This window comes from Taeniopygia guttata, chromosome 15 (genome assembly GCF_048771995.1).
Source record: "Taeniopygia guttata chromosome 15, bTaeGut7.mat, whole genome shotgun sequence".
Taxonomy (NCBI): Eukaryota; Metazoa; Chordata; class Aves; order Passeriformes; family Estrildidae; genus Taeniopygia; species Taeniopygia guttata.
The window spans coordinates 5,929,571-5,951,614 of record NC_133040.1 but is presented as its reverse complement, the minus strand read 5'-3'; the positions used below and the strand labels follow the sequence as shown (position 1 = coordinate 5,951,614).

The 22,044-nt window shown below is 44.5% G+C and overlaps 1 protein-coding gene across 1 annotated transcript; it reads right to left on the bottom strand.

The window, feature by feature from the left end:
* Positions 1-11,227, bottom strand: TOP3B (DNA topoisomerase III beta). The gene is made up of 17 exons (XM_030286050.4): positions 11,014-11,227; positions 10,155-10,286; positions 9,842-9,948; positions 9,349-9,423; positions 8,221-8,417; positions 7,442-7,598; positions 6,243-6,356; positions 5,331-5,421; positions 4,902-5,056; positions 4,622-4,727; positions 4,141-4,287; positions 3,585-3,758; positions 2,641-2,769; positions 2,332-2,481; positions 1,811-1,911; positions 1,367-1,568; positions 1-529 (listed from the first exon to the last, which is right to left on the bottom strand). Exons 1-17 carry the CDS (start codon positions 11,081-11,083, stop codon positions 48-50), a joined length of 2,589 nt encoding a protein of 862 aa, XP_030141910.4. The 5' UTR covers positions 11,084-11,227; the 3' UTR covers positions 1-47.
* Positions 11,228-22,044: the final 10,817 nt, after the last annotated feature.

Genomic DNA, 22,044 nt, shown 5'->3' with positions numbered 1-22,044 from the left:
TGAACTTAAAGAAGTTACAAGAAGTTTATTTTCCTGTTGTGTGGCCCTTATACAAAGTAAGCAGCCAGAGCTGCCATTTTGTCCTTGGGTTTCTTTGGGTTGAGTCTTCCTCCAGGTCTCCGGCCTTTGCCCCTTCCCCGCCCTTGCCTCTTCCCTTGTCCCCCACGGTGCATGGGGTGCCTCATGGCTGCGTGTTTCAGCTCCACCAGATCCTGGAACACGGGGTCACAGAACACACAGCCTGAATGCTGGGTCTCATCACCAGGTAAGGGAGATTTGGCTTTGTTAAAATCCACGTCCACGAGTGCCGCCTCACACAAGTCGCACGTCTCGGGCGACACCCGGACCTTGTGGGCGTTCTCGAAGAAGTGCACGACCACGTTGCATTTGTTGCAGGCCATCTTCCACTTGGGACCCGACGTGGAGTCCAGCACCAGAACCCCGTTCTCACACTCCACGCACTGCCCAATTCCAAGCATGCTAAGGGAATGCTGGCACGTGGGGTGGGTGCACTCGTTACAGCCCATTCCTGGGGAAGAAGAGTGAAGCCATACCAGCCTTTATCTCACTACTCACACCACCCGGTTTGAAGGAAGTGAGACACGCAAGCCAGAGACATTTGAGTATACTGTAGATTTTCTAAATCACCGAAGAATGGAACTGCTCCCAAAATGGCAGCTTGCCTCTTCACAGTTTCAGAATAATCCCCTACTGAAAAATTTTCCTATAATGGTTTTCAGAATTGCCATATACTGTCACTGTACAGTACAGGCAGTTTAGACAGATTAGTGATGAAAACTCATTACATTTTCAATTAAATGTATGGCTCCTGCCCATTATTTTACACTTGAACTACTCACTGTTGGTCCAAGATATTTTTAATTAAAAGATGGTAATAAAAAGATGCTGAAAAGCTTCAGTGCACTACTTTAAGTTTCAGTCCCACAGTTACTAAACTAACTGCAACTTCTACCTCTTCTTATATCATTCTGTAACAGCTTTTAACACACCATTTATCTCTACCAAAACATTACCAAGACCTGGTCTTTTTTTATACTCCTATCCAAGCCTACTCAGATTTGCAATGTTGTCTTTCACTGCATGCTGAGTGTTCTGAAGATTATCTACAGTGCATGCAGGTAAATTATTTTCTTACTTCTTCTATGAAAAAAAAAACCCTTCAAAAATTTGTTAATACATTTTGGTCAGTAAGTTTAATGTGAATTAATAGGTATATAGAGCCTAATTTGAACAACACTTTATACTAAGCAACACTGATTTTAAAACTCCTAAAAAGCCCATTGTATAGACTGTACCTAATTTATTTCAAGTGAGGATGATACCTGCATGTTTGCACAACTCCTACCTTTTTTCATGTCCCTGAAGGGAGGATGATTGTAACAGTATGGACACAATGGATAGCTCTTTCCCCTGGATCCAGATGACCACAGCACCAGCTCAAAGTCATCCAGGGGACAACGCAACTCCTTGTAGAGTTTAATGGTACCATTCTGGGGGAGACTGTAGGTGTCATCACAGTGAGAGCAGTGCAGGCGACTCGGCTTGGCCTGGAAACAGAACACAAATCTCCTGAGCAACTGCAGGATCAACAGAGGTTAACACTTTCTGTAAATCCAGCTGGAGCTGCTCTCCGGTTTGTTCACCAAGGCAAAGCACTACCAGCCTTTTTGTTTTAAAAACTGCACTCATGATGACCACATTTGAAGCCAAGTTCAATAATAGAAAAGAAGTTTATACTCAGTGCTCCCCAGCAAGTGAAATTCAAATTCCAAGTATGAGGTAAACTGACCTGAATATACTTCATGAAACGATGGCATTTACCACAGCGGGAAAGGGGTTTGCCTGTGGCAGCCAAGGGTGAAAAAGACACTTCCATCAGTTCATCCATACCTGCAAAAGGAATAACCACACCTAGATTAGAATTCTAGTTCTTAAGAGGAAATTTCGCACAAAATCACCTCTAGACCTGTGAAGAAATGAGAATTAAAATATTTTATTCACAATGCTCTTCCTTGTCTACAAAGACAAATACACAGCATTTTGCACTGAGCATGCACAAACATACTGGTTCAGCTAACCTCAAGTTTTCAAAAACTCACCACTGCACAGGCACAAAATAAACTTCAAGTAGAGTTTTGGAGACTTGATTCAGTCCATCTCCCTTTGGAGAGCAAATTAATTTGACTGGAAACTTCCATTCCTGGCACAACTTTTCAGAAAGCCTAAATTTCTCAAAGGAGCCTAATATATACGTATTTTCTATGCAACAACTAAGTAATTGTAGGGAACTTCACATGTAGAAAGTTTTACCTGCAATAGAATCCACAAAATAGTGAAATTTCCTTTTAAAAATGTCAAGGGTATGCTCCAGGACCTGATGATAATTTGCTTTACCCAGAGCTATTAAGTTGAGCTGCTTCTCTACAGCACTGCGGATTGTAGGAAGAACCAATTCTGCATCTAAAGGAAACCAGAGACAGCAGCAATGAAAGGTCAAAAATTGAGGTAGGAAACCATTCATACACAAACTGACATAAAAATAAACTTTACTTGAGACAGAAATGTTACTTACATATTGACTTTGATATAGTAAATGGAAAGGAAGAGCATTTAACTGACCTATTTTGTAATAACCATGAACCAGAACAATGCCAAGGTTTGTTGGCTTTAGTCTTCGACCACTCTCCACTGTGACATAGTTTCGCTGGCAAATGTTGTTAATGTGGACTGGAATACTGGCATCAGTTCCTGCCACACAAAGGAAAACAATATATCCACCCTGAACAAAACAGAGTTTTCATCAAATGACTCACTTCTGGCTTCTCTGGTTTAATGTCAAATTACAGGGCTCCTAAGACTGCTTAAATTCAGATACCTTCTTAATGTTACCCAACTTCCAGTGCATAACTTCTCCCTCTCTAGTAACTCTGATGTTCCTTTGCAATTCTGGTAAGTCTGAAACATATGGTTTAACCTTAATCCTTTCATCTCTTCCAAGGAATTACTATTGGGAAGACACCTATTCTCACAATTATTTACTCTGGAAAAACACAGCATAATAAGAGATTGTGTTTGCTCTGACAGGGCAAATTAGTGAAAAATACATTAAAAGAAACAAGTCAGATTGATAAAGAAAAGTAGAACTGTGCTAAGTTGTATAATGAGATACAGAAGGATTACTGAAGAGAGCAAAGCTAAAGCAAGCTGTGAAGACAAGAAATCATTCCTAAGAATGAGGAGGTGCTTCCTTCCACACATCATTTTTTTCTGACAGAGAAGTGACAGGGATGTGTTATGAAAGGATACTGCTTTGGCCAGAAACATTTAGCCAGAAACCAGAAACTGCTAAAAATAAGGATAAGAAAGGGAAAGGAACGTGGGGGAAGAAACAACCTACCATCTGCTGAGGGGAGCTATGGGCTTGGGAAAGAGATGATCACTGTACATATCCAAATGAATACTGAGAGCTCATCACTGACAGAGACAGTGCAGAGGAGTGACTCAGACTCTTTGCACTCTTGGTGGATGTACTGCAGAACAATATAAGTTACACAAGTTCCTACCAATGCCATGCTTTTCCATCAGAGTGATCAGTTCTGCTTCTGTCAGGTAATCAGGAGGGCTGGTTTGCTTTTCCAGCAACTTTATTTCACCAATCGGAAAAAGATCTCCTTTCTCACAGTGGGGAAGGCTCTCTTCTAATGGGATGCTGTGCCATGGCATAACTTCTGTGAACCCTGTAGGTAAAGAAAGAAACAACTTGCCAGTTTACCATAAAAATCTTAGTAGTGCTGCTACATTCTTTTTACAGAGGCCTAAGAAAAAACTTCTGCCTTTGTGTAATTTATCCCCCAAAAGGCATTTACTGCTGGTAAAAAGACTGGTCTTCACACTGGCAAATGTGGCATTAAATCTTTGAGACTACTATATGAAAAATAACACTTTTTCTATCATAATTCAAGTATGAAAATTAGGACAAGATTTGGTCTCCGGTTTTGAGAACTCAAAAAAATCTTCACAATTGCACTTGTTCCCAGAGCTTCACTTTCATATCCATTCAGTGTATTAAGGAGGAAAAAAAATAATCTGCAGCTAATACTTTCTTCTGATTTGTCTTACCTGGTGAAGTTACCACCTTCCCAACACAGGTAAATCTTTCAGGGCCAATACTGAAGGAAATGGTGGTTTGTAGGTACTTGCAGTCAGCACTGACAGTGGCAATGAAGTGCCGAGTTATGTACTCGTACAATCGCCACCCATCTCCACCTGGGGAGAAACAACACCTCAGCCACAAAATATAATCAAATTTCAGTACTTGGAAGCTACTATTCTGGGACAAATGTCTCTTAGAAATGTAGGCATTAAGTTGTTTTCTTTTTCTTGGTCTATACTATAGTCCCAAGGATCAACTGCTGAAGCAGCTCTGAACTACACTGTAACCAGAAGTTTCAGTAAGGAACAAGTTTGCTCTCTCTTCACTTCTTGCCATTCAAATAATTTTATTTTCCGTTGCAACTCAGTGATTTTGAAACTGGCACCTTACACCTCAAGGGACTGATTTCCTCACACAGTGTCCCACTATGACTGAATTTGCCTGTACCTAATTCTGCTTCTGTTGCAGCTCTCATTGGTGTAATGGGAGGATGGTCTCCTGCATCATGGCCTTTCCTTGGACGATTGATGCCTTCTGATAGCAATACTTTTACCTGAGTGAAGAAAGAAATGCCTTACTCACATTAAATCCATAACAGTACAACATAAATAAAAGAAACTAGAGATATTTAAAGTTTCTGAAGGCCTATAGGTCATAATACACCAAGCAAGATCTAGTCAGAAACAGACTACAGAATGATAATACAGCTTTTGCTTCATGTACTCACAGTTTCTGCCCAGTAAGGGTTATTGGCTTGCTGTCTCAAACACCCTTTCAGGTCAAAGTTTTCTGGATAATGGGTAGTTTCTGTTCGAGGGTAGCTGATATAACCCTGAGTGTAAAGACGCTCTGCTATTTGCATGGCATGTTGGGGACCCATTCCTGAGAGGGGACAGGAGAAAAGAAAAATCATATACGCATCCCTGTGATTATGGTTTGCTGCACCTGGATGTACACCTTACCCAAGTATTTAAATATATTATGGTTTGTCCTTTCCATAAGACTTTTGACACTTTGATCTTGCCAAACATTTCACTTTTGACAAACAGCTTTCTAAACTCAATCCATTGCCCAAAAGGATGTATTATTTGTTTTGTCTGAGAGGCCAAATTATTTTACTTTAAAACAGTGTGAAAATCTGAACTTTTGTACCTACCTAAAGCAGCACTGGCCACACGGAGCATTTCTACTGTATTCAGAGCCAGTGGTCTCTGCTTCACCTTCTCTTTTTTACTCACAGATTCTACCTAGAAAAGAGCATTTTCACAGTAAAACTTCTGACATTTGGTAAATGCATAATTTTAATCATGTCTATAAATATATATCATAGCTACCATTGTCTATTCTTATAATATCTGCTTTGTTCTCTTGAAACAGTAACCACCAGTATATTTTTACTTCAGAAAATCTGACTGGAGATAATTTTATCAAGTTCTAAAATTAAAGTCTGAAACTCCCTGCACCTACTTGCTTTGCTACAAGGATTTAGTGTTCATCCCAAGCAACAGTCCTAACTATAAGAATGCAGATTTTTAAAAGCTTCAAGCAGTCTTTGAACCTTGATGTCTATAAGCACTTAAAACCAAACACACCGTCAAACAAGTATTGAACAGAGCAGAGGGTTATAAGTTAATTGGCTACAAAGACTTTACCATACACATGATTAAATATTTAACTGCAGGAATATTGCCCTACACATAATTAAATTCCAATTTATTCAATGTCTCATGGGAAATAAGAGGTCTGCTTGGAGACATCTGAACAGTATTTCCTAGCAGGTTTAGTAATGAAGAGTTGCTATCATGAGTGATGAGCCTTTCCAAAGTCAATACTAAGAAGAGGCTTCTGCTGAGATGATCACACCAGCACAGTACAATCTACAATAAAAAAAAATCTCTTTCCTTTTACTCTCATTTACACAAAACTGAATGAAGTAAAAACCAAAATACAGATATTCTACACTCTTTAACAAAACAACCAAAAGCCTCAATACCCAACAAATGAAATATTAAATTGCATTTCCTTTATATGAAATATGGACCTACTGGCACTTGGTAAACATCCTCACCTTTGCTTCTTTTGCCATCTTTGTTATATTCAGGAACATTTGAGCAACTTCACGATCAAACACCCTCACTCTATCCCAATCCAAAGTGAGAGAACTTTCTTTTTCAGGGTTCACCTATTGGACAAAACACAAAATTAATTCCCACCAACTCTACTGCTAGAAGTGTGAGAATGCATATTCCCAACAAGAGTCCAGCAAGCAAATCCTAGGACATATAGGATTTGTTAGGACAAATTTACGACAAACCCACAGCAGGACATCAGTGCTCAAACATGCAGTTTTACTCTTTTCTGGGGGGGGTTTTGTGAAGGATGGAGCACTTGGAGTTCTGGAGTCTGGGGAATGACCAGAACTATTCCCAACTGAACTGAAATACTGTCCTTGTTTAGTGCTGGGAACAGTAAAGACTGAGATAGGCAAAAATTCAAAGTTTACCATTTTGATTTAGCAGAATCAATCATTTGTATTAAACAGTAATTAGGTCATGTTTTCAGCTCCATGTACAAAAGTTAGTACGAAGTGACCAACACGAGAGAGCACAAACCCCTCTCTAAACAGAACCAAGTTTTTCCTAGCATGACACACAAGACACATCACAACAGATGACAGCAGATGCCAGATTTCACCTATTTTTTTCTTCTAAAATACAAAAATTGCAACTTTTTACCATGAATCCTTCATTTGCTTAGAAAATCCTTGTGATCACAAACCATAGAACCTTGTTGGTTTGCTCTCAGAGACTGGACAGCAGTGAGACTGTAAAACTACTCTAAGCTGCCAAAGTACTCTGTGGACTCAATTGCCAATTAACACAATGAGCATTTAATTTGCTTTAAAATTCCAATTGTCAGCAATGCCAATGTTTGTTGGCAGGCTAATTAATTCCTGGATTCAAATTAACAACAGTCAGTCCAAGGACCCCAGGGAACAAAAGAGAACCATTTTAAGTAGCTTTTTTGGCAGAATCTAAGCTTAGATGATTAGCACTGAAGAATTCTTATAAGCAGCAGACAATAAGCACTTTAATACAAAACTGACATCCTGGAATCTGCTCTTGAGAGTGGTGACACACATGTGAACAGAATGAGAACACATGAGTAAACTATAGGCATTGTGAATTCTTGCCAGCAGCTACAAAATTACGAATGAACAAAATACAAATGCATTTCTTTTGTAAAATCAAGTACTGTAAAACTTACTTTAGCTTGCAACACCCAGTAAGTCTCAGGCTTAAATGACTGAATTTTGTCATGCCTCTCAACACAGAATCCAAGTGTTGGGGTCTGACATGGCCCAAAGGAGATGAGGGAGCTGTCTAAATTCCCATATTTCCCCTGAAAATATTTAGTCTGGAACCTAAGAGAAGGGCAGGGAGGAAAAAACAAATGAGGAATGTATACATTAATATCCTCGTTCCCTTGAAAAGCAGAAGTTTTTGTAATCATACATGCACAAAACATGAGTAATCTATAAAATCATTCAGGCATTAGGAAAAGAGCATTCTGAGAAACACAATCTCTTACAGCTAATTAAGACATAATCATTTTGCCTCACAAGGAGCTGGGAGGGGACACAGCCAGGACAGCTGATCCCAGCTGAATAACCAAAGGAATATTCCAGATCATGTGACATCATGGTCAGCATATAAAGCTGGGGGAATAAGGACGAAGGGGGAACACTTATTTGTTTTCCCAAGTAAACATAATGGGTGATGGAGCCCAGCTTTCCTGGGGATGGCTGAACACCTGCCTGCCCCTGAGAAGTGGTGAATTAATTCCTCATTTTGCTTTGCTTGTGCATGCAGCTTTTGTTTTCCTATGAAACTGTCTGTATATCAAGCCATGAGTTTTCCTACTTCATGGAAAGTAGGGGTGGGGAGGCAGTGAGTGGCTGTGTGGGGTTTGGCTGGCATTAAACCACGAGGGCACAGAGCCCCTCCTGAACCTTTGACAAAACCATCTGCAGTCTGTGCTGTCACCTTGTGAAGGCACAGCCAATCCTCAGATCCAGCTCCTGGCGGGCATCCACGGACAGAGCTTCGTTGCGATTGGGCTCTCCCAAGTGATTCATGGCATTGCAGATGTCTGTGTCAGTGATGGAGCTGAATTTAGCTCTGTAAATCGTCCTCTCCGTGCCACGAGGCTTGTTCATGACAGGAAGAACAGCATCAAGAACCTAAAGAAAATCAGAAGCGTACTTAAAAAGGATTTGAAAGATAAAGGCTTTCTCTCTAAAGATAAAAAAAACCACTCTCCACAGAATATTTGTTTCTGTGTCACTGCTTTCTTAATTCAGCAAGATGTCATGCTCACACATTAACTGATAAGCCAGAGCAGTATTTGTCCATCCACTCAAAAGCATATGAAGAATTAACAAAACTGAAGGGTTTATCTACTATACAGCAACTGCTGGGAGCAAATCAGTATTTTTGGCTAAGGGCAAAGACATTCAGCAGTGCAGCTGCAGCAGCTTTTGGTGAACATGTACCAATGTCTATCTGGGTTTATTCTACTCATTGCTAAGCACAAGTAATGACACAGGGGTAAGTAAAGAACTTACAATAGTCACTTCATAAAATATGTTTCTTTAATCTAAAGAAAATCTCCAAACAAGTACTCTTCATGTAGGCTCCTGGGAATAGGATGTTAAAAAAAATCTTAGCAAAGTTTTTGTTCTATGTGTTCTCTGCTTTTTATGTGCAGAAGCAAAATTTCAGCAGCATGATTATACTTGTAAGCAGCTTCTGTGCTCTAAGGAATTTAATTGCTCAATAAACAAAAGATAACAGATGAAGTTTTATAAGGACATAAAAATAACTACTCCAGCTATGAAATACAGGCCAATTATTGAAGTACTGGAATGTTCTAACATTTAAGAGGCCCGATTGTTCATCTGAGATGAGCAACACCTCTGAAATTTATTTATACTCTTTAACTGACATCTTACAGAGTTCAAAGCATGTGGGTTTTTCCACCAAGGCCCTCTATGCCTTTAAAACTTTATTCAAGTTTAGTTTGAATTTTACTGTACACTCATAAAACAATGCATTGATAGTCTTGTCAGACATATATTATGGTATTGTGAGTCTTAAAAATGGAAACCTTACTTCAAAACAGATGTTTTCTCCTTCCTTATCACAATCCAACCACAAGACAATACAATCACAGCCTCTTCCCTCCACCTGTGAGAAAAATCAGCACAGTTCTTCAGCAACTCAAAACAACATCTCCCCCCTCCCTACCCATGTATTTCTATTTCTGGTTTCAGCAGGGTGTGTGAAGTGTGAACAGTAACCAACACAGACTTATGTTAAAGAAGGCATTTATAAGCTGTGCGTTACACTTGCTGTTATAAAGCTAAAATTGCATCCAGTGCTCCAACTCTGAGAAGCAGGATATCAACTGTCAAAAAACTCAGAAGGCAATGGGAAAAGTGACTTTAACATAGATTTCAGACAGCGTAAGAACCAGCAAAAATAAATTATTTATATTATGTTAATAAAATAGATCTAACTGTGACAAAAAGCTACTCCCTGGAAGAATTTTTATTTAGGAACATAGAAAATGATAACTTTAAATTCTACTCCTAAGAAAGAATACCTGTAAAAATTTCACCATGGTCAGTTTGGGATTAGCTTCTTTCTTTTCTGTGGGAGCTTTACTAAAAAGTTCTGCTGGATCCACTTTGTCCCAGCTGTTATATTTTCCTGAAAAGCAAAAGTATATAAAGTGGAGTTCTGAAGAAATATTTATAAAACAAACAGCTTCATATTGCATTCAAAATTTGTATGGAAAATTTTCTACACTAACAGATCTTGCTTTACTGTATACCAAGAGACCTCTTAGTTTTTCTGAAGGACCTGGCAGCTCTACAAGCCATATTAGTTAAAACATTCGATGAGCAGGCAAATACCTATGAAATCCAAAGTCATGACGTGACCACACACCGATGTCATCTTGAAGTGGGCGCTCTGTCCTATGAAGGACCCGGTGTACTCGTGCACAGAGCACGCACCGTTGAGTCCCTTGCGAGAGGACATGTTCCCTGTGAAAATAAGATCATAAATATTAATGAGGTAAAAAAAACACAGCTAGTGAAACAAATAGTTTTGTGTGAAATTAAATCTTCCTTTCCTTAGATCTTACAGCTAGGGTCTTTCTGATCATTGATCATTTCTGATCATTGATCAGAAAGATCTACTCATTGATCAAACTTTCATTTCATTAAGTATCAATTCAGGGCTTTCCTAAAGGATATTTCATCTTCAAATTAAACTATCCATTATCTGCACCAGCCTTTCCCTCCCACCATGAAACCTTACGAAAATACAGCTAGTTTTCTAGAACACACACTTATAATAAGTTTATTTTCCATATCTATAAAACTTTCACTTCACAAATCTCAGAACAGCCACTGCCTACTTGATTGGCACTTTCCAGACACCGCATGCTCTAAGGCACTCTAGAGCTATACAAAATATTGAAACTAGATTCCTTTATTCTTGGATTAAACAGGCATCAGCCCATAAAAACAATCAGAACGTGATGGGACATCCCGTTCTTTTATGAACCTCTCCGAAGGCACCGCTGCCAGGAGGCTCCGGCCCCAAGACAAGGCAGCCGCTGCCCAGGGTGTTTGTGTGTCTCGCTGCACTGACAGCAAAGGCGGCAGCTCGCACTCATCCCGCGCTCCCGGTGCCGCCGGCACAGCGCTCCCGGTGCCGCCGGCACAGCGGCGGGCACGGGCACCGGCCCCGCCCCGGCCCGCGTACCTCTGGAGAGGATCTTGGCGATGGACTGCGCCAGCGACGGCTTCTCCGCCACCATCAGCACGGTCCTCATCTTCGCCGCTGCGGCGCGGAGCCGCGGGCACGGCCCGGCGGAGCTGGGGAGGGGACGGAGCGCCGCTCAGCCCGCCCGCTCCGGGGCACGGCGGCACCCGCAGCCCCGCGGCCGAGGGGCACGAACGTGCCGCTTCCACCGAGCGCCAACCACACCGCGCCGCCGCCGAGGAGCCGCCGCCGGCTCGGCCGCGCTCCGCGCCTCAGCGGGCGGCCATGGCCGCGTCACTGCCGGGTCACGGCGCCGGAAGGCGCGGGCGGCTCCGCGGGGCTGCGGCGGCGCGGGCGGGCGCGGGACACACACACATACACTGGGGCTTGTGCGGGCACACGGACACACACAGAGACACAGACACACAGACATACACACACAGAGACATGTGCGGACACATGGACACACACAGAGACACAGACATACACAGAGATGTGCACGGACACACGGACACACACAGAGACACAGACATACACACACAGAGACATGTGCGGACACACGGACACACAGAGACATACACACACAGGCACATGTGCGGACACACACACCGACATATACGTACGCACACACGTGGACACACACACACATTTACACACATAAACTCACCCACACATATACACACTCATACAGAGACGGATACACATATACACGGACATATATACACATACATAGATGTACATGCAGAGACACATACACACGCATATAAGCACTCACACACAAATATATTTATATACACACACACATGCATTCTCTCACTCTCAGACCCCCTCCGGAGCTGGCGCCCGCCCGCTCCGGCGCCCCCTGGCGGCGCGACCCCCGCGCTCCCGGGGCTGGGCGCGGCCGCCGCTCGGTCACTCGCAGGGCCCGGCACAGGGACACCGGCACAGGGACACCGGCACAGGGACACCGGCACAACGCACCGCCACCCCTTCCTGCCGAAGCCCGCGGGGAAGCTGTGCCGCGGGAACCGCCGGTGCCGTGCCGCACGGTGCGCAGATTCCCCCTTCCTTCATCCACACAGGTGTGCAGAACGTGGATCACCCAACCCCTCTAAGGGAGCACACACACGAGTTGTATCTGCTGTGTTCGAGCGACACGGACCGCTGTGCCTGTGCCAGTCTGTCACTCAGGTTACAGTTCCTGCAGACCCGAAACACTACAAAGTGTCGGACACTGACAGCATCTCCTTTAACGCAGATAAATTCACCTTAGGAGTCTTAAGAGCACCTGCTTCCCTTGCACCCTGATGAGATAATGGAAACAATATTGAGTGATTCTTGAAAAAGTGTATTTTTTTGCACATTAAATTTTAGATTAACCTTGATGTCTCACTTAAGCAGAAATACAAAGAAGAGAAAAAACAGTGGGAAGAGAAGGGTCAGGCTGGGCAGAAGCACACCCTTCCCTCATGCCTCCTTCCCCCAGGATGAAGGCAAGGGCTGCCCCGAGGGATTTTGCCCCTGAAAGCTGCAGCTCCTTTCCCCAAGTCGTGGAGGGACTCTTTGCCCCATCTTGCTTCCCGGGGATGCTGGGCCCTGTTAAGGAGATTTGGTCAGTGGACTGAAGCTATTTCTAACCTTTCCTGCATCTTTCAGCTCTTCCACACATCCTGAAATCTGTCTAGGGAAGAGCTAAAGAGGGAAGCCCCAGGTTGATGGATTTTTATAAGCACTTTGTGGAAAGAGCTCAGCTCTCTATTTTTACCCCCGTGGTTGTGCATCGATCGTTGCCAATGTTTATAGCACTTTTCCCAGAGCTGCTCAGTACCATAAAAACCCAAAGAGAAGAGATTGGGAAGCAGCCAGGATCAGGATGTATATCATCCTCATGCTGGCTGAAATAAAAAGGAACTAATTCACCTTCAATTTGATTAGTAGACAATTAATAGACATTGAAGTTGTTAGCGAAAGGAAAAATCAAAACAAACCCAGGCCTTTTAATTCTTTGGTAATATTAAAGTTAGAACATATTAAAACAAATGTGTTCTTCTCTTTCAATGCCTGGTTCCCTTTGACATCTGGGGAACATCTGGAACAATCAGGATGTGAGTTAAAACCAAGTCTTCAGATATGTCAGATACATATTTTTTAATTTCCTCTGGTAAAAGCCCTCTACAAAATCCAACCTTCCTTTTCTCTTTGAATGCTCAACGAAACATGAAATTTCAACTTGTGTTCACCCGGGAAAGCACAGCCGGGACTCTCCCCCACGTGGCCGAGGGACTCCGGACACTGAGTCCCCGGGTCCCCCGGGCTGGTACAGATGCGTGTGGCTGTTCCTGGGGCCACACAGGGGCTGCCCCGGCTTGAAGGGATCCCGCTGCCGGACACCCACGAGCCCTGCGGGGCCACCGAGTCACAGAGTCTCTTGGAGCGGCTCTTTAAAAACTGTCCGGAAAGGCTCACCCCGTTCCTGTCCCTCCGGCGGGGAGCTGCGCCAGTCCCAGCAGCGCGGAAGGGACCGGGGCGGAGCGGGACCGGGACAGGGACCGGGACGGAGCGGCACCGGGATCGGGATCGGGACGGAGCGGCACCGGGACCGGGACCGGGAATGGGCCGGACGGGCCGCGGGGGGGCGCTGCCGCCGCAGGAGCCGCCCGCGGGCCCCGGGGCGCGGCCGCGCTCGGCGGGGACAGGCGGGACCCGCGCTGCCACCGCTGCCACCGCTGCCACCGATCCCACCACTGCTACCGCTGCCACCGCTGCCATCCATTCCACCTCTGCCACCGCTGCCACCGCTGCCACCTCTGCCACCCATTCCACCTCTGCCACCTCTGCCATCCCTTCCACCTCTGCTACCGCTGCCACCGCCGCCACCCATCCCACCGCTGCCACCGCTGCCACCGCTGCCATCCATTCCACCTCTGCCACCGCTGCCACCGCTGCCACCCATCCCACGGCTGCCACCTCTGCCATCCATCCCACTGCTGCCCCCTCTGCCACCGCTGCCACCATCGCACCGCCCGCCCCTCACGCCCCTCCCGGCGCAGGGCTCAGCCCCGGCAGTCCCGCTCCGCTCGGGGCTGCGGCGCTTTCCCCGGGGATGGGCTCCCGCCCGCCCGCCGCGCCAGCCCGGGGAGCCCCGCGGAGCCCCGCTCACTCCGCCGCCTCCTCGCAGAGGCTCTGTGCTACTGCCAGCCCAGGCTTGGCCGCCCTGTCCTCAGAAGTGCTTCTCACCGTACTGAAAAGGCTCCAAAAAGACCCTCCCCAGCCCCATGGCAAGCACCCTCATTTCCACAGGAGAAACTCCAGGGAGAAGAGTCCATGTTTGCCAACACTGCAGCTGCTCACAGAGCTGGGGCAGGCTTCATCCAGGACTACTGACACCCCATCCTTTACTTCATCCAGCTCTGGCTGCTGTTCCTCCACTTTTCCTTTGAAGATCTGAAGTCTCTCCAGCTGTACCAACAGGGCAGAATAGTGAAACCCCAAAATAAGCTGCCTCTCCTCTGGTTTTCTCAAAGAAAACAAAGAAAGTTTCTATGTTCAAATAATTAGCATTTTGGTTTACATCAACTTGGTAAGTGTATCAAAGCAAGAAACTACCATTCTGCTTAAGCACTTTGCACACTGTGGACACTTCAGCCTTACCAGTCCTGCTGCCTTTTTGACTCCCAAGTTTTTCTACGCCAATTTCCCCCCAGGTTATTCCAGTGCACAGTTATTTAAGCAATCAAAGCCCTCACACTGACTGAGACATCCATGTTTCACTTGTCCATCAGAAGATCTTGTGAAGGATTAAAGTCCTGGTCCTCCTAGTTCTGCCACTGACTCACTGATTTGCTTTGGTACCATGTCTTGGTTCCTCCTCTCATCTCCAGGACTCAGATAACAACTTCCCTCTTCAGGGATGCTTTGCTCATCTCTGCATAGAGATCACTTTAAGAGCAAGATAGAAAAAGCTGCAGAAATATCATGCTCTCTATTGTAGTGAGCATGATCATTCCTGTTTCACCTCTCTGGGCTCATTCTTGACCTTAGAGTAACTTTTCCCTGTTTGTTTCCAAACACACTTGAAAAGATTGTCATGAAATTAATAAGTATTGACAGGAGGGTCAGGCAGGCAAAACCACATCTGGATGGATACCAGAGACATGAGAAATTATTAAAATGCAGGTCAGATTATTAAAATAGCTTTTTTCTTTTTCTTTTGAAAAACTAAATAAGAACTATGAGGCCACAAAAATGTGCCTTAAATCTTGACTACAAATCTGGGCTCCAGATACTTCAGTGCTGGGAAGAAGGAGACAGAGTCTACTACTAACAGAGCAACACCAACATTTGAAATGTTTCATGCTGGAGTGAAAGTTATGCTTGTCCCCTTATAAGAACTTCTTTCTTTAAAACACCTTTGAATAATAAGAGGGACAGAAAAGGGTGAATGCTGATGAAACAGGATATTGCTGGGACAGGCACACATGTGACACAAAACACATCATTGGATCTTGGCTGTTGACAGTTGTCCTGTCAGAACCCCAGCACTCCTCTGGCAGAACAGACTTTCATGTGCTCTGGCCATGCTGTGCCTGCACTGGATATTGACCATATTTGCTGTTTCAAAGTTCTTGTTCGAGTGACAGAAAAATCTAGATAACAAAATAACATGCCATGAGCAATTGCACTGCCAAAAATAATACCTGGATGTGAGCAAATACATAATTTGTAATTCATAACCATCCAGGGAGGTTTAGACATCACAATGCTTACTGTCTATCTCACTATTCATGTCTCTGTTTTCTAGACATCCAAGTTGTGTAAATTAGAGTTGAGGTAAATTCTTGCCTGTCACTTCGAAGAAATAACTTCATTTTGAACAAAAGTTTTTATTGTGTTTGGAATTTGGAATTTCTTCTTTGAATTGCATTGAATCCTCAGTGCTAAGGGCCAGCTGAACCCAGCTGGAGCTAGCCAAAATCTCATCTTTGCCTGAGTTTCACATCTCACTCATCACATATTTTCATATGTTCCCTTCTTCTTGTTGCAACCACATTTTCTTACGGTCTTTCTATACCCCACATATTTGAAGTTAAAATGATCAAACCAAGTGTAGCTGCACTGCTCTTTCTTTGGAAGGACCACACATCTCCCCTCAGGTCTAGGAGCTTGCTGAGGTTGAAATAGCTGTGAAAAAAATTAAGGACCAGCTTAAAGAAAACCCAACCCAACAAACTCTAAGATTCCTCATTACAAGAAACCTCTCAGAATGCAGTTCACAATTACAATGCATTTAACTTACACCTACATGAGAGGTTCATATGGCCTCTTCCTTCTGCTGGCTGACTTTGCCATTCAGCCTAATCCCAAGATTTGTGAGTTGTGGGGTTGCTTCTTCCCTGCTTGTGGCCCTGGCCTTTGAGCTGTGAGTTGATTTTGCATTATACATTTTGAGCTGACACCCACACTTGTGCTGAAGTCTGAATTTGCCTTGCATCTGTACTGTTTGGAGGTTACTTTGGATCTGGATCCTTGCCATAGCTCCCCCACCACCAGCTCCAAGCACACACACAGTCCAGGGGAAAAAGCCCCTCTTGTCAACTGACCCAGTTGCTTGTTATAAACCTTTTTCTTCACTTTTACAGAAAACAGCTCTGCCTTGCTCTTTACAATTTGAAATAAAACCAAAAAGCAGCTGGGTAGAACTGGTAAAGAAGAGGTTTGACATTTAGTGTTAGATACACATTGTCCTGCTTTGCAGCTCTAGCCAGCACGTTGGGGTGCATGTTGCTACAAACTGGCTTCAAAATCCTCCCAGGTACACCCTGCAGAGCTCAGCCTCCTCTTCCTGAGGTGTTACCTGCAAGTTACACTGCTCAAGGTACACTGACAAAGAGCTCCAAAGATTGGTTCCTTCTGTAAGGCTCATGCAAGTGCCTGCCCAGCCCTGACCTCTCTGCACACTTCTGCCCAGTCCCAAGGCAGAACTTCACAACAGTTCTGAACAACTGCAGCACAGCGAAGCAGCTAAATGGGGAGATCACTCAAGCCTAAACTGTTGAGAGTTTGATTAACAGAACTGTTGCATTGTGGCTCTGGCTTGCAGCAGTGTTGGCACTTTTTGAGACACATCCTATCCGTGTGTTTTACTGCAACAATGAAAACCTCTTCACTTGTTTGGTTTTTTTTTTTCTACAGCAGAGGCTACCTAACTCCACCTGGATAGTAAAGGCTGTACAACCTCCATTCAGACTGCCTTCAATGAGTTTGCTAGCCCATAAATAACATCAATCAGCAGTTGTTTTTGAGGTAGGGAAGTAACTTGACAGATTCTTTCAAAGGAGAATTAGATTCCTGATTATCTGTGACCTTGTGTATTTCAGAATCATTACAGCCATTACAGGACATCACTTGTCTTTACTTTGACTGTTCCTGCTTCCTTTGCATCCTCCAACATTTTTCCTATTGATTTTCAAAGAAACTGATGGGGTCACGCTGTGGCCCTCAGCAGACACAAATGCTTAGTGCCTCCAGCAGCTCATAATCAGCACGTGGAATGAAAAGCCAAACATCGCAGGACCAGTTAAACTCTGCATCTCTGCCTGGGAGACTGAGGCAGAAACAACGTCCATGGAGGGGCCTTGCCAGTTAGGGCAATTGCCTGGAAAATGGGCTAACACCCAGGGGAACTGCTGGGATAATTCAGCCTTCCTGGGACTCTCCTGATTGCGCTGCAGTTAAACCAATGCCCTGCACAGGCCACGCTCAGGCACACAGCCCATATTGTCACAGATTTCCCAATTGCCAGCCACAGGCACTTGGCAGGAGTGAGAGCTGTAGCTCTTGCAACAAAACCTGAGCAGAGCGGAGAGCTCAGTGCAGTGACAGGGTGGTGTGACTGCTCCTGAGTATTTTGAAACCACTGTCGTGTTTGCAATGTGATAGCTCTGGGGGTATTTTCATGCACAGCCTGCTGCCATCATAGTATCACCCAGAGTGGAGGGGACAGAGCCGGATGAGCCAGTGCAACAACAGGTTTTATGCATTTACTGACTCTGAGCTCGAGCTGAAATCAAAGAGCAGCCAGCTGCCATGAACACTTCCATGGGAGGTGCCTGAGGTAATTTTTCCATAGTTTTCAGGGTAACTCTACATCTCTGCAGAATGGTCTGGGAAATGCTGTGTGTGAGACACTCTCTTCCCATTTTTAAGCCACTACGGCTGCCGTGACAGAAGGGGTTAACTGGGCGAGAGGCACGGGAATTCTGGAGACTTTTTCAGATACCTGGGGTACCTTGGGCTCCGAAATGTTGACCTCTGACTCTCTGAGTTTATCAGCACGTTCACTAATCAGGGGTGTTTAATGGAACAGCCACATGGATTCCTGACATTCTTGAAACGTTATGACCCTGTCAGTTGTATGAAGACTGAAAGTCTCTTGCTTTTGAACTCACTAGAGTTTGCACTGTCTTAGAAGCCTTTGATAAATACTTGCTGGATTTCTTACCTAGCTGCTCTAATCTGCCCAAGGTCATAATTCCAGAGAAAAAAGTTTCGTTTTGTGGGCATTCATCACTTAAATTGATCGAATTAATGCTTTCTCTAATTCCAGAATGGTAGAGAGTGTTGTGTGTCATGTTTTAAAAAAACATAGCAGATAAAAGGTTTCTTTTCCTATTATATGTGAGGGGGTTTGTGTTCACTGTCAGTCTCTAAAGACCAGTGAAAAACAAATGTAAAATGTTTTTCCATTAAAAAACTCTAATATTACTGAAACAGATCTCCCTCAAGTACCCAGAGGTTTTATCAACAGTGTCCATGTGCATGTTTTTCCTTCACAGTTCACACCAGAGAGTTTAAGCACAAAGGCCTGGATTCAGTAACAATCAGAGACCCAGGCCTGGAGGTATGTGTGATCCCAGCCTTGTCCAGAATTTAAATGGACCTAAATTCAAATGGTTTGAATTTACCATGAATGATGTATCCAAGAGTCACTTCTAAAAAGTAAGCTGGAATTTAGCTGTCACTTTGAGCACATTTAAAATTTTACCCCAAATCCAAGATACAAACATAACAGCAAAGGCCAAGTAAAATGCTTGAATTTTGAGCAATAAATTGTTTAAAATTTCTTATAGATAAGCTCCATACAGGGCAAGCCTTGCTGGGCCAGATAAGACTAGATAACTCATCAGTGTAAGAAAGCCTTGTAATCAGGGTACTGGCAAGAGGCAAAGAAAGGAGGCTGGAAATATCAAGAGTTAACAGGTGACTTGATATGGATGGCAGCCTCTGCTATGAGGCTTTTAAAAGCAAAGAGTTCACATAATTTATAAATGGTTTTGTAGGAAGGCTCACATTTATCCAAGAGGCCATGCCTCAGCATAGCAGACCTCCCAGGAGACTTTTCAGGTGACTCTTCCTTTATCAACATCATTTTATTACTCCTAGTTCTATTCTTCTGCTGTTTCCTGTCATACCTCTTGATATTTTTAAACTCATCACCTACTGGCAGTTTGTCATTAAGGTACATTGTTCAGCTGAGCTATACACCCTTATTTTAAAATGGGCAGCAGCAAGAGCCTGACCCTTCCCAGGGCAGGGGAAAAGCACATGAAAAGAGCTGAGGAGGTCAGATCCTGAGCACGGTGGGAGCTGAGGTGCTGCTGTTAAGGCAGCATTGAGTAAAAGCCTCTCACTTGCAGGCTGACAGAACAGTCACCCGTGGTTCCACACACACCATCCTCTGCCTGTTGGCTTTTACCTGATGTTGGAGGAGCTGAGGAATGGGGACACACAGTGAACAGGTTTAGATCCCCTGAACCTGACCCAGTACCCAGGCAGACTCCAGCTCACACGTGGTGCAGCACAGCTACCTTGTGTTTCCTATGAGCCTCCTTATGTGGGCTCAAAACCTTGGAAGAATTCTGTAGGAGTCCTAGGGATGTCTTGTTCTCATTACCTCCCCTGACCTAGCAAATGGGGAGCAGGATAGGAATGATCCTTGTATCTAGGCCAGACCTTAATCTTTTTTTTCCTTTACTGAAGATTCACTCCCTCCTTTTCCCTCTAGTTCAGATTCGCCTTTCAACTCTGGTTGAGCCCTTGTCTGTCATTCTCTCCTGCCCTCTTCAGCCCAGGGCAAAATAATTTGTACTGATGTGATGGCACTTTTCTTCATTTTCTGTCTCACACATTTCTTTTTCACCCCATCTATCATATCCCCGCATCTGACTGATGCAACATAATGAGATATTTAAAACCACAGAAACTGTGCAAACCAACTTTTTTTCCTTACCTAATGATGGAGGAAGGAAACCAACTGGGGGCTCACTGATATAAAACTCACTTTGCCAGTGAGACTCACTTACCTGTTGCCAGTCTCGTGTCCCTGTGGTCAGTGGAGCAGGTACAACCACTCTACTTTCTGTCCAGCAAAAGCTTCACCCTTTACACAAGCCTGATATTGGGCATAACTTGCCCTGCTCTGGACTGTATTACTGTGAATACAGCATTCACAGCTGCCCTTCCAAGTGACTTGGTCCTCTCCTGGCCCACAGCTTCCTTGGCACTTGCCCCACATATTATATGTAAACCCCTGGGCAAACCTCCTCTTTGGAGCCTTGGTTTTCCCTTGGGTGTCAGTCCAATGCACTACTGCTGATAAAACCCTGGCACACACCACACGAAGCTTTGAGCAAAGTAAAATATAGTCACAGATTTAATGGGTATCAAAATAAAGCTCAAAAAAAACCTCATGACAGTACAGGAAATTACAGAGCAATGGCAACCACAGGAAGAAAGCAGGAGAATATCACAAAGGCCCTGAATGTCTGCAGAGGCCAGACAGACACATGGCTCTTCCTGACCCCTCTCTCCTGGCAGAAGGGGAAAGCGCTCCTCCTCCACTCAGCCAGGGGCCCAGCCTGCTCTTAGTCACCCATTTTGAACTACTACAAATACATTAATTTAGCCAACTAGAGAGAAATAAAGCTTTTGAGAGAAGCAGCAAATAAATCACAGAAGCCCCATGTATAAAAACCAGGCAGCATGACGTGACACCTCCACACAGGACAGCTGTGACCTGTGTTAACCTGCCCAGGCTCTGGCACTTGAAAAACACCAGTGAGAAAACTTTAGAGACAACAAACTCATACAAGAACTGCTGCTACAAACATCCTCCTCTATCTATCCCTCCTCAGGAAGGGGGCTGGCAGGACAACCCCTACAGCTTTTCTTCTCCTGCTGTGCTTGTGGACTCTGATCTACGGCACGCAGCCGAGCCAGGCTGTGGGCACACAGTCTTTCCCAGCTGCTGGGGTTTCAGCTGAGAGGTAGGTTTCCTGGTTTGCCCTCATTTCTCATCTCCACAGCCTCCTCCTGAATTTTAGAGATTATTGCTGTATAAGAGCTGAGCATCTTGTGTGGCATTCAAGAGGAGATGAGTTAGTTTCAAGCAGCAGAGCTTTGCTGAGCTGACCTGGCTCTTCTGAATCAGACTACGTCGTGAAAAGGGCAATCAACTCCAGCAAAGGGAAGGACAGAAAGCAGATTAGAGCTGGGGAAGGCTGGAAGAGGAATCAGACAGGGGATGAATCTACAGACACAACAGCTAAGAGAGCCCTGGCTGCCAGACCTACACTCTTCAATCAACAGAGACAAGTAGGTCCCATATTTTGACCAGGTACTTATTTGCTATTGCAGTTTCTTTGGTGTGTGTGTACAGGGAGGTGAAAGTGCCAAGCAGCAGGCAGGACAGATGGTCAGCTTGGACCTCATCTCACCACTTAAGAAATGTGTGGCAGAGTGGGAAACCTGCAGGGAAGCCAGGGAGCCCCCATCTCACCCCTCTCTCAACTTGTCCTCCAAGACTGAGGTCTGCTCTCCTGGCTGTACACTGAACCCTCAGTAATCCTTGTTCATTTTAGGGAAGGAGCAGGAAAGCAAACTCTAGGAAGTGTGTGAAACCTGCCAGTCCCTAAGAGGCTGAATAGCTTTCCACTCACACAACTGTTACTGATTTGAGACTCTTGGGCAAAT